Source organism: Sturnus vulgaris, chromosome 4, assembly GCF_052056855.1.
Source record: "Sturnus vulgaris isolate bStuVul1 chromosome 4, bStuVul1.hap1, whole genome shotgun sequence".
NCBI classification, from domain to species: domain Eukaryota; kingdom Metazoa; phylum Chordata; class Aves; order Passeriformes; family Sturnidae; genus Sturnus; species Sturnus vulgaris.
Window position 1 is genome coordinate 44603689 of NC_142246.1, and position 13504 is coordinate 44617192.

The 13504-nt window shown below is 38.4% G+C and overlaps 1 protein-coding gene across 5 annotated transcripts in view; it reads right to left on the bottom strand.

Annotated features, from left to right (window-relative positions):
- Window positions 1-13504, bottom strand: part of LOC106860428 (FHF complex subunit HOOK-interacting protein 1A-like) — a 126608-nt gene that overhangs the window by 38794 nt on the left and 74310 nt on the right. For all 5 annotated transcript variants that reach the window (XM_088163761.1, XM_088163760.1, XM_088163757.1 and 2 more), the window contains 2 exons: window positions 2053-2220; window positions 343-422 (listed from right to left, as the gene is read on the bottom strand). In XM_088163761.1, the coding sequence (XP_088019887.1) occupies window positions 343-422; window positions 2053-2220 (248 nt within the window). The remainder of the gene's footprint in view (window positions 1-342; window positions 423-2052; window positions 2221-13504) is intronic.

A 13504-nucleotide genomic window follows, 5' to 3' on the forward strand; every position in this document is an offset into this window, starting at 1 on the left:
CGTATCACATTGCATAATGCACTAGGGAAAACATGCAGAAGGGAAGAATTATGCATTTAGAAGCAGGGAAAATGGACTTTGGAGGTCATAAATATATTCTTAGCTTCTCTCACTTTTCTAGAAATAAATCACAAGAAAAATCTCTTGCTCTGGAGATCTCAGGATGTGAATCAAACTTCATCAGGTCTGGTTGACTTTTGTCAGGACCATAAATATTCTTATCTCTGTAGCTACTTGGATTTCTGCTCTCTTGGAGAACTCTCACCCAGCTCTGCATCCACAGACAGAGACCATACGTTGCAGAGTTAGGAAGAAGAATGGGAAAAAGAATTTTGGCTTTACCTTAAAACTAGCTGTAACATCACATCTTCACAATGCAAGCCAATGAGCGTTCTGAACAATGCCAAGGAGACCACACAGAGCTGGAAAATTATAAACATTGTCAGCTTTTGATCTGGAAATTGTATCTTTCCAATCTTCCTGCATACTACATTACAAAAAGGCTCTGCCAGAACACCATGATTTTTAAGACACTTTTAGAATGGTATTTCATTCAGTCAGCACCCCATGAGATTTCTTTTTTCAAGTTGTCTAAAGCTGTACATGTAATGTTACATTTTAACAAAATACAAACAGAATTTTCCTTCAAATAAGCTATTTTTAAAAAAAGCAGTCTTAAATATTGTATGTACTGTGTGAAAAGATAACATTTAAAATACACTCAAGAAAAAAGAGGGTAGTATTTCTACAAGTCCTTTCAGGCACCTGTCTCTAAATAAGTATAACTCTGTGAATTATTAATCAGTATTTTCATCAATAGTAATATACACTGCTTTTCTGCTATGTTTGCACTTGGCTGAGCTACTTGGCAGAAAACTCCTTTAGTATCACAGACAGAATCACTTCGGCTGAGATCCTGAGTTGTTCAGGGCTGCAGAATTCTTTACAATTCCCACCTTGTTTGCCTGTGGAACAGTAATTAATGACTAGCAGAGACAACAGCATTTGCATTTTTGTTGACAGAACTGTTCCAAGTTTCAGAGTTAATTCATCTTAGAGATGCACTAACAGCAGCATATATTGATATGTGCATGCACGTATATTTCAAAACAATTTTCAGATGAAGCTACTACCTAATACACAAATTTAATGTGCATGCTGGTGTTCTGGCTTCTCTTGCACTAAAACAGTATTGTTGATTTCATCCATGAAGCTCTGCATCACCCAAGAGTCAGCCAAGGCTGCCAGTCAAGCAAGGCTCACTCAAGTCTTCCAGTGTGACAAGTAGTCATTCCGTCATCCAGAAGATTCAACTGTTGGCAAAGGTACAAAGGTACTCTCTCTGGCAGGCAGCTCTCCAGCCACCGTGCTGCACTGTGCCTAGGCTGAGAAGGGGCTCAGCACAAAACTGAGATAAACCTTATCACACAAGGTCGTGAAAGCAAAGAGAAGGAAGCAGTAACCTCATCACTTGAGCAAGAAAGTGTGTTCTTTTAATCAAATAAAGTAGGCAACTTCTTAGTTAAGTAAATCTGCTACAGTAATACAGAATACAGATTCCTGAGAAATACATCAGTGAGATCGCAGTTGACAACTGGGATCCATTTGGAGACATACTTAGAGAAGTCCCATTGTTTCCCCAGATGAACTATTTGAAAATGCTTGTTGCATGGCGAAACTCCAAAGATCAAAAATGCTCCTCACCACAAATATATTTGTAAGTCCCAGGGAGAGTTATCTATGATAGCACTAATCCAGCACTGTTCAGAATAAAAATGCTTCCAAATTTACTTTTTATTTTCCAACAGATTCAGACTTCCAGAAGCTCTCATTACCTCTATTCCATTTCCTACATATGTGAAATCACTTCACAGGTTTATTAGCTTTGTATAGTGGTTGCTAAATGTCAAAACACATGCACAAAATTGAAAGAGTGAATGGGAGAAAATTGCTAGTTAAACAAGTACACAACTGTAATATACGAAATCTCCCACTTAAACATTGAACCTACATCCATACTGAGTACCTGGACTTCCTTTCTGCTTGTCTTACCCGGAATGGTGTGTTGATTCTGCTGGTAAGTGTATCCAGGATATGAACATTCTCGTGTTGGTGCAGCAAAATAAAGTGGAGGAAAATCTTGAGGAGGGCTGGCTCTGAAACACTGCGCAAGAAAAGATCCAGGTACGCAGTCGTAGTCATCACTTCCTCCACAGTCCCCTGTAAGCAAAGGTAATGTAAATACTGCAAACACAAACACACTGCACAAACAAAATATCCACCCATCCATCCCCTGCAATAGTATATCCAGCAAAGCTCTCCATCCATAACACTGCCACAAAAACACTGAGTCTTCATTCTTAAATTTGCCTCACAAGCATTTTGAACACATTTCTTACCTGTCTTGCATCCCCAGGAAAAAACATCCCAAAATGACACTCCAGGTCTCACACATAGTGAAAATCTAAGGTCCAAATTATGCTAGAAGAACCCCAACACCTTTCTGTCCATGTCATCTCCTTTGCATCACAATTCTGTTGTCCTTCAGAAGCATTTTTAGATGCTGTGAATGCCTGCATCTACTACTTAGTTAAAAATAAATGTCAGATCAGAATCAAAGCACAGTACAAAGCCATGGTCATGAAGCTTTAAAGAGAAAATTCCCATAGATGTCCAGAATTTTGTCATGATTTTCCTTCTTTTTATTTTGCCACAGAACAGTTTCTCATTTTATTCAATTTTTAAAAGGAGTATATATACAAATATATTCACACATAAAGTCCAACCCAAAATCTTCACTACTATTAGTTGATCAAAATAGAATTCGCGATCCATGTCACATTTGCATACCATAACCCACACTGCTCTGCTTATTGCAATCCCTTCGAGATTATCTATTTACCACACTGACAAAGCACAGAAAATTCCAAAGCCCACCTCCACACAACCTCTGCTCTCGCAAAGTTAGCATTTTTAAAATAGTTACCCAGGAATCTAATAAGCTTAAGTGCACAAAGATAAACCCTTAAATACAAGTATCTGTCTGTATGAAAGGAAGTATTAAACATCTTTTGTTTACCAAACTTAGCTGGATAAATGAATTTTATCTTTGAAAAAATCAAAACTGTCACTTAAGACCTAAGAGGCTTTAGAAAATACTCAGAAGGGCAACATTTAAATAACATGTTGTAAATATTATAATCCCTGTTCCATTGTGCTGCATGTTAGCCGTGTACACAGTAATGTCATGATGCAAACATTCTCTTTAAAGCATTTAAGATCACAAGCTGCTTCTGGGTGGTCACATAGAACATGGGAATGGAGTACGCAGCCTGCAGACCTTATGGACAGAGAAGCTCTAGCTAAGGACATTGAATCACTCTCAGTCTTAGTATTATTCTAATACTCAGCTACACCATCATTAATGCAGTGGGATACTAGCTCATTTTGCTATTAGAAACAAAGCACCAGTGAAGTAGCAAAAATTTTTCATCAGGAAATAGAAGCAGTCCAGCTCCAATCAGAAACTTTTTCTTCTTGGAATAGGTCTGGGGACTTGTGGTGTAAAAAGGAATAGCTTTCTGGTGAAAGTTAGTGTCTGTTGTCCTAAGAACTGTCTTTTGTCTTTTCTTGGCCCAAGAAATCCTTCATGTGACATCATTATGACACCATACAGTTCATGGACAAGTTTAAACTCTCTGCCAAGGAAAGGCCAGACAGAAGTAATACATCGTTACATCTCCATGTCACTGATGGGGAAAAGGAAGCATGTTCTGGACTGCCAGTTTCACCAACGCTTGTTGACAGAATGTACATGTATCAAATACTGTAGCTGTACATGAAAGCAAGAAAAACCAGAATATTCACAAGGGCAGTGACCTTTTTCTAAAACACTCTTTGGACAACTCCTCCTACAATTTCTATCAGTGAGAAAAACCCACATGCTTTTCAACGTGCATATCATGAATGAAACAAAGAGTAGCAGCAGAAGAAAGTCAGCTGGAGAGCAGCTTAGAAATGTTACATTCTGAGAGCGTGCTCAGTGCTCTTAACAGCTTGAGCACCAGAGAAAAACGAGATCATGTTTAATAGCCAACACTTCACTGATACCACTAAGCAGAGCTAGAAGAACCATCCAATGATTAATGAAGCCCTAATAGTTCACAAAGGAGCTACTTGTAATCTTGTTAAATCCTACGCTTTTGAAATGAGGAGGTTTTGTGAAGGGTGCCACATAACACTTAATTTTTTATTTCTTCTTCAGAAAAAAGTTGGTGAATCTGATTAACCATTTTCCAATAAAGAGACAAGATGACTGGTCAAGATTTAAATGGATTTATCAGAATCCTTTTCAATTTTCAGTGAAAACACGCTGCCTTATCCACAACACTCCTTCAAATTTCCTCAATAAGTGAACCTAGGGTCTATTTTGCAGGGTCACTGTGCAACACTCAAAGCAGGCATGTTAAAGTTGCACCAATGATTTTTATGCTATCGTGTTCTAGAAGTTCTAGTGTTCTCTCAATCTGCCTTTGTGTGCATCTTGTCCCTACAAACCAGCAAGGAGACTAAGCTTCTGCTTCCTTGCCAGGGCAAATCAAACAAAAAATATTGCTGTTGGGGACTTAAATGCATGCCAGGTATGCTGCTTAGGAAAAAGATCCATTAACCTGGAAGCAGATGCCTCTGCTTTTACAATTACTGTATTATATTTTGCTACCTTGCATTCTGTGTTTGCTTCTCCCTTTTAGCATATCTGATGATGAGTATAACTTCTGAAGATTCAAGGCACCTAGAGAAGTATTCAAGAAAGCCAGTTTTAACTCCATGAGGCTAATTTTCCTTTTACTCCATGGGATATGCTAGTCTGCTCTAACTGAGCCTCTGGAGAACTGACTCTTTTTGCAATTAACTAGAGAAGGATGCTAGAGAAATCAGTTAGACAAGGCTACACCCAGCCCTGGCAAAAGTCCTTTTAACTCTGCACACCTTCTCTTCAGACAGTATCATACATAAAACATGGAGTGTTGAAAGTGAAACTGGTTCCGTTTGTGCAGTTATTTTTGAAAATCTGTTTTCTACGATACCAAAGCTATGCTATTAAGCTTCATTCAGACTACCTGCTGGCAGTCTCTTCTTAAACAAATGTCTCATGAGACAGATTTGGGGGAAGAGGAAAATAATTTCTAATAAATTCAAATCAGTACTCAGATACAGAGAACTAAACAGGTGCTACCCATGTCAAGTATGTCCACTACAGTCAAATTCTGAGGCAGTAATACAAAAAACCATTATTGCAAATATAAAATACATTGTAAAATTATTTGTATTGATTACAGTATTATTTATCCAAATAAGCTTTTAGCTACTAATCCTCAGAATTGAAAATCTTTGAAAAGGTGATAAATAGCAAGCCAAACCTTACAAAAATCTGATATTTAATTTGAAAATTCTTCACCTTTGATAATTCAAATGTTAAGAAAAATGCTGTAAAAAAAGGGAGACTAATAAAATCAAGACATGGTAGTTTTCAAGAAAAACCCTTTACAAGTAATTAAATTTCAAGTTTGTTTTTGCAAAATTTTTTTATTAAAATTTGATTAAATTTCAAGCTATGTTCTGATAATACTTTTTTGATAAGGGTATTTCAGCAATACTAAAATTCACCACTTCCTGAACAGCAAAAATAGAAACCCACCAGTAGCATGCCTTGCATTAGATCCTTTTTGCTAATGGCAGAGACCAGGGGTATCTTTGCTCTCAAAATAAAACCATAGGATTAAAAATAAAAACAACAACAAAAATCATGGCTATTGCATTAATCAGACCACTACTCTACCATTTTTATTTTGATTACCCACAAATGTAACAATTAAAAGTTGCTGGATTCTTTTTCAAAAAATATATAAAGTGTCTATCTAAGAATACCATTTTAAAAGCCTCATCCATATGTTTTTCTATACAAAATCAGCTGTTACAGATCTTTTTTTGAGATGTAAAGTGCAACAAAAAGGACTAGCTGAGAGTCTTCATGGTCAGACACATACTTTACTGGAGATTATTGAAAAAAGAAGACCACTTTTAGCCATGTAACACCCTTCTATAATTATGCAATCATTTTCAGCAAGTCTTTTCTCGCCTCCTCTGATGACTGATTAGCTGGTGAGGCAGAACACTGTAAAGTGATCCAGCTTTTACAAGTTACTCTGCTAAGTAATAACAAAGAGCTAGAAATTCCTGTCATTGCAAGTTCAGTTTTTAACACTCACTGTCTTAAATCAATAACATGGATTCTTTACTACTGGCCATTTTCCCTTGGGAATCACACAATATATTTTCTAATTTACAGTTTCATGCTCACTTACAGGAATAAGTCTGCACAATTCCTCCTTTCCATCACTTATCCCTTCTTACATGGACATCATATTGCCCATAAAAAGACCACAAATGTTCTTATTTTAATTTATCCTCTAGATCTGCCCACAAGCAGTTTTAACCTGAATAAGTTCACCTCACTGATAAAAAAAAAATCCAACCATTTCCAGTGTCTTCTATTAATTTTCAACTTCTTGTCCCCCTGCTTATACAGGGCAGGCAGAAAGGGTTCATGCTGCACAATGAATTGGATCATGAAATTGATTCAGATTAAAACTATCAGACATAAAGGTGAGTCTTAATCAGTTTCAAGTATGAATAGCTGTCCTGGCAAAAGAGAGGGAGAAACAGGATCAGGGACAGAGATTCCCCACTAGGGGAACCAGAAAACCCAAACTGTTCCAGCTTCCTTTGGCTTACGTTTATAAACTGCTTCAATTTACACCAGTTTAAAATTCAATTGAATTGCTTGGCTGAAGCAAGAAGAGAGAGGCATCTTTACAAATATCCACACCATGGCTGGTAAAATTAAGTTTTGCAGTTGTTAATGGGCTTCTGCAAAGGCTATTCAAATTTTCCAGTGACATTTGGTTTGTATGTTTTTACAGCAGCTGTCTAAACGTTTTTCAGTAAGGTGAAAGATGGTATTATTCCTAAATGGCAACTGACAGTCTTGTAGTATATTTATAAAGATGCTCCTTCTAATCAGTAGAGTATAATTTACAGGTCATTTTCCTCTAGCTTAGCTCTATAACCATCATGCAAGTATTAAGGAATAATCACAGTAGCACACCATGTCAGTGATTTTTTTTGGATGGGTTAGTGTGCAGTAGAGTTAAGGTCCATTTGACTGAGCTTATTTGATAGGACCATGCCAGCACCTCTGCAGAGCAATTCTTTTCACTTAGCCAGCAGCAATGCTTTACACTAAAAAGCTGGTACAATTTTCCATTATTCAGACTAAACCAAGCCTATTCAGATTAAAACAAACCTTGCAAGTATAAAAATAATTAGATCATAGCTAGCAATTAAATGTCATGCAGTAGAGCAGTAAATACTGACATTAAAAATTTGCTTTTATCATATAATTTGTCAGATTTTAGTGCTTTCTTCAATAAACTGAAGTACCAGAAATTACATAAACATTCAAGATGATTTGAGTAGCTGCCTTTGTCAACCAAATTCTCTGAATGTCAAACTAAAATGAAATCACATGCGTTTACAGTGAAAGGATGCATATAATGTAACTGAATTTTATCAAAGGAAACAGAATAATTATAAATACCAAAGAGTGGCTCCTAATTATCTAGCACATGGTTTTGACTGCAAAATATATAGACATGCAAGACCTTCTGAAAAGGATTTCACTTATATTTCTACAGAAGTGCTGTACCTACCTAAAAGAATAAGGCAAATAAACACAGTCTACTAACATATATAGACCAAAATAAGGTGATACAGCCTCTAACAGAACCAGTAAAAATTACTTCAGTAGGGTTATTCTGGATTCACTCTGGGATTTCAATGAGGTTTCAACTGAGGAGAAAATTAGTCATATTCGATTACTTAGACCCTTGCATAATCTGGCCCTGGAAGACCTTGTATTTTATTGATAGAGCTTGATGTTAGTTTTGAAAGTGCAGCAGGAAATAGCCAGTGAAATATGTCACAGAATCCAACAGTATGGCCTTTCATCATTATCTGAACAGAACTATACCTTCTCATGAGTATTCTTTTTCCTACATATCAAAATATAGGAAAGAACATACAGAGCTGCATGGTTTCAAGTTGTAACTGACATGCTATCAGAAGTTATCAGTCTTAATTTAAGAAGAGTTTCTGTCAGGTAGTCTTAGTTTTTCTACATCCCAGACCCTTATACTAGAAAGAATAAAAGACTGTTTGGGTAAAAATTTAAACAATGGAAAAAACCCTACTAAATAAACATTTTCTTCAGCTCTGTATCTTTACAGACAAACCACTTTATTCCTCTGTTTTCAAATGAATTTGTGAACTTGCACAAAGACATGCCTTCCCCTCTGCTCTGCAAACAATTTCATTGAATCACTTTTTTTGTCTCAAGCAACTCCTGTGTCAGAAGTAAGGGAGGTAACTCTTCTGTAAAAAGTACAATAACATCCAGATAACCAAAGGACAAGGCAGGGCTCTCTATCACAGCCAGTTAATGCACATGCCCAGCTATATAATACAAATCTGGGCTCTGACTACCCATTCAGCAATGTGCAGCTTTGGAGATAGGAACACATAATCACTCATTACATGTGTAGGTGGGTGTGATAGGTTGACTTAGGAAGAAGAAACTCAGAAGAGGTTCTTCCTAAGGGAATTTTCTCTGTGGGGGTTGGGATACCTGCAACAGCCAATTAGAGAAAGTTAGTTCGCTCCGTGCACACACATTTTGAAGGAGGTAATCCGGAACTGGGTCTCTTTGTCTTTCCTGCGGCTGAGCAGGTAACATCAACCCGAGCTTCCCCCTCCCCCATGCGGGGGGGGGAAGGCTCAGGGGGCCGCTTGGGCCCCGTTTGCCAACGAGGGTGTGACAATTGATAAAAGATTCGTGTTAATCACAAAAGCATTGGGGTTTGCATAAACCAGAATACTAAGCTCTGAAGTGAAGCATGGACACTAGATAAAGGAAATGATATGAATAAATAATTCTGTTTAAAATCATCTTGTTATGTTATATTATGTTGTATTATGTTACATTACATTATGCTATATTATGTTATGTTTTTCAAATAAGTTGTATCGGCTACCAGCTTGCGAAATCGGACTTCCCAAAAAGCCCTTCCTGCCTTTGTCTGATCAATGCTGCCTATCTCAAGGACCAGACTTCCAGAACTTCTCTGGCGGTTATCTACAAGGACCAGATGACTATCTGTGACTGATTATCGCCCGGAGGCTTTGTAAATTTGTGTAAGGATGTTTATTCAACCACCACTGCTTACCTGGCAAAATTATGACAGCAAAAAAAACCCCAAAATTATTGATTACAATGAGAACCCACAGTATAAGAAGAGACTGCAAACCAAGGTTCGGTGGAGCGTGGAGTGGGCGGTGACCCCTCGCGTTCCCTAGCGCGCTGCTTGCTCTTTCTATATCAAATAAAGCAACCCAAAATTTTACTGAATATCGAGACTTTTGTCTCTCATTTATAACAAGGGGGACCCGATGGCCCGGGGGAGAAAAAGTTGTGTGATAAGACCTTCACAGCTTCCTCCTCCACGGGTCTGCGGCTCTGGCGTGGGGGGGAGGTCGACTCTTGATGCTGTTGGACAGGCCGGGCCTGCCCGGGTGGCCATGAGCAGTGTGGGGCTGCAGCCCAGCCCCAGAAAGGCTGATTAACACCTCAGCCGCCCTCCCCAGCACGGCCTGAGCCTGGCCCAACTTTAGTAGTTGTGTTAAACTTTAACTCTTTAGTGCTCAGATAAGATTTGCAAAGCCTCCAGCCTTTCCTTTGAATATGAAAGGGAATAAGAAGATTTCTGAAGTCAGTGACATAAGAGCTAAGTTTTTAAGATGGAAGGAGAATGAGAAGATGCTGAAATGGCTGAAAAATCTTTCTGTAAAATTGTAGGGATGAACTAATGTACTGAATATTCCTATAAACCATGGAAAGAGACATGGGGGGGATGGAAATGTTCCATTTAATAGATGATTTGACTAAAGAGCACCCGTGTTGAGAATTTTTGCCCTGAGAAAAGAAGGGAATTTCGGTTTCTGAAGATGAAGCCTGAGCAGAGAAAAGGGAGACAGAGAGAATCTTTGCTGTCGAACATTTCATTCTTAAAAGCAATACCCCATGAGACAGACATGGCCCACATCTACAACTTTGGGACGGCTGTAGAGTTGGGAGAAGCGTCACGGTTGCAGGTTCCTGGGCGGATGCAAATCGTGAAAGATAAAACCACAAGAGAAGTGTCTTTTTTTTTTTTCCTTCTTGTGGGAAAAATTCCGAGAACTTCACCAAGAAGAGGCTTCTCTCTCCAGAAGTGAACTGAGAAAGACTAAATTGGGGACTGACCGAAGTATTTGTTATATGTTTGTTTTGTTGTTATGAAAATTGGGAGAGGGAGGGAAGGAGTGATCTGAAAATCTTATTCTGAATTTTTTTTTCTCTTCCCTTTTCTTTGTTTGTGTAGTTAATAAATTTTCTTTTATACTCTCACAAGTTTTAGGCCTGCCTTGCTCTTTTGCTCCTGGTTCTGTCTCACAACAGGAAAAATAAGTTTATTTAAATTGTCAACTCAAAACGAAGACAGTGGGATAACCCATACAAAGTGACAAGACTAGGACAGAAAATTTGTAAATTAGGCAACAAGAACATGCTATATTTAGGATACTTATCTTTGAGAAATGAAGTTAGGGAGTCATAAGCTTGAGAATGTTTGGATTATTTAAGCACATCACAGCTAATCTACTACAAAAATAACCTTCACAGAGTTCACTGTGAAAAACAAGTTATTTCAAGCTAGCTAGCTAGCTTGCCCAATCAATTTGAAACTTCTTTAACTGGAAAAAACCTGAACTAGTGAACTCTTTTTTTCAACTGCATACTAGTTTCCCGAGATAAAACCAGAAAAATGACACCAAGAAAAATATATTGGTCTCCCCACACCCTGACTTTTTCATAGAAACTCCTCTCCATGCTCAACAGTCTTGTATTGTTTCATTCACACAGTGAATGAAACGTAGTAAGTATTAGCAAGTATTTATAGAGAGATAATCTGCAAAAAATTTTAAAAGGCAGAGCTTACTACATGGTTCTATAAATGCTACAAACATTTCATGATCACACATAAGCCTATTTTTTTGAATCACATATTGAAACTCTAAACAATTTTAAGTGAAATTTTAATGCTATTTTTACTGAAAGTCTTGTTTGATAGTCAGATGTTTCAAATTGGAAGAAGAGAAGGAAATCGAGGAAAGAAGGTAAGAGGTCTGTGTGGATGAATTAAGAGCTCCTAAAAAGTCTGAAACATGAAGAGACAGAAGCATAGGAAGGTGACCCAAGAGGAATATGGAAAAAGTGCCTGAGTATGCAGAGAAAGGATGAGGAAGGCCAAAGTCCAGCTGGAGCTGAAGAAGAGCTTCAAGAGCAAAAGATTGTAAAAAATGCTTGCTCACTGCTGAATGGGGATGGGGACCTAGTGACAAAATACATTAAAGACATCACAGTAATCAATCACAGAATCACAGTATAGCTAGGGTTGAAAGAAACCTCCGGAGATACCTCATCCAATCCCCTTCTTGACTGGAAATGTCTTTACAAAACCAATTCATGCTAGTCTGTGTCTTGCTGGAGAGCCATTTTTTCCTCAGAACATACTTCTTGTAGAAAAAACAGAATATCGTACAGAAAGATGACGTTTATAGTAGTCTGCCTCCCCAAGCCATTCAAAAGCAGAGCCAGAGCCTCATCTCCCTTCCAATTTTTACACTAAGATTGAACCATGAGTGCCAGATTGGATGTGGGATGTTAAGACCAGTATGCCCCAAGAGGTCTTCCTTCCTTCTTTCCATCACCAAGAATTATCAGAAGCAGCTGCTCCACACCAGTTAAATTTTGGTAATAAAATTTATAGAAACACCTTAGGAAGATGTACCAGTAATTATCATCATCTCGTCTTACCACCCTTTAACCTTGCACTGATCTGTCTTCCTAATCAGGTATTTATCCATGCTGCATTATACACTGTAATTGAACTCAAGCCAGAATGAATCAGAACAATCCAAACTGAATGACTGAACTAAAACTAAAATTTTCAGCCACAAGTAGACTTTACAACACCAAACCAACCTCAGTGAGTTTAAAAGAAAAAAATCAAGATCCATTTAGTATTGTGCTAAATGAAAGAACTTCTGTTTTTAAAACTGTCATGATACATCTGGCCTCTCATCTTGGCCCTTTCCAATTTTTTATTAACCTCAAGGTTAATTACAATACGAAGTCCTCAAATGGGAGATACAGTTTTCAAAGTCCACTCTTCCCCTTAGCATTAATGTTTTCAATGGCAATTAGAAATTATTTGAATGTATGAAAGTGTTGTTGCAGCATAATTATCATCGTGCATAGACATATGTCCCAAAAGCAAGAAGGCAAAATATTTATCTTCCGTTATTAACATGGAGCACAGGACAGAAAGACTGAAGAGGTCAAATATGCCTCAACTTACTTAATTACTTTTGCCATAGAGTTTTGGTCTCATAGATGTAAGAGCCTTGTATCTGATCCACTAGGTGGTGCAATCCATCTTCTCCATTAAAAGAATTTGAAGTTTATAAGCAAGAAGTTAGTTTTTAATGAGAAAGAAGTCAATTTTAATGCTAATCAAGGAAAGGTTTATTACTGGAAGAACAAGGCACCAAGCAGAATGTTGGGGGTTGAATTGTTCCCTTTTCTTTCTGTGGAATTTTTCCCATTGTTATGCTAAGTATTTGTGGCTACACCTTAGTAGTAAGAGTTTTCTCTCACAGAGGGGTGGGGAACAGGGGGAATACCAGAAAAGGAAAGGTGGGACAGGGGCCTGGGTTCTCGCTCGCTTGCTCGCTTGTGGAGTCGAAGGAAGACGGCCAGGGCTCCTACCTAGCGTCCTCCCCGCAATCCAAATGCCGGGAGCCACGTTCCCTGCCATCGGACATAGCAGTGCTGCTTTCCTGCCTCATCCTACTACCTCTGGGCACTCTGCCAAGCACCACGACTGACACTGTGAGGGGGGAGTCTCTCCTCCATCCCTCTCACCCCTGGGCTGCCGCCATCACCCAGCCCTCTTCGACTGCATGGGACCTGCCCTGCCCACAGCACCGGTAACTGAGCGCAGGGAGAGACGGCCTGTGGCCAAAAGGGACTGGAACTGAGCTATACTGTTCTGTTTTGTTGTCAGTTTTTATAGCTGTTATTGTTTCTGCTGTTTGCCTTGTTAGATATATTAGTAAAGAACTGTTATTCCTATCCCCATATCTTCTGCCTGAAAGCCTCTGATTTGAAACGATAATAATTAGAAGGGAGGGGGTTGCACTCTGCATCTCAGAAAAAGGGGTTCTCACCTTTCCTTAGCAAATACCTGTCTTTCAAACCAAGGCACAGAATATCAAGGTTCGAGAA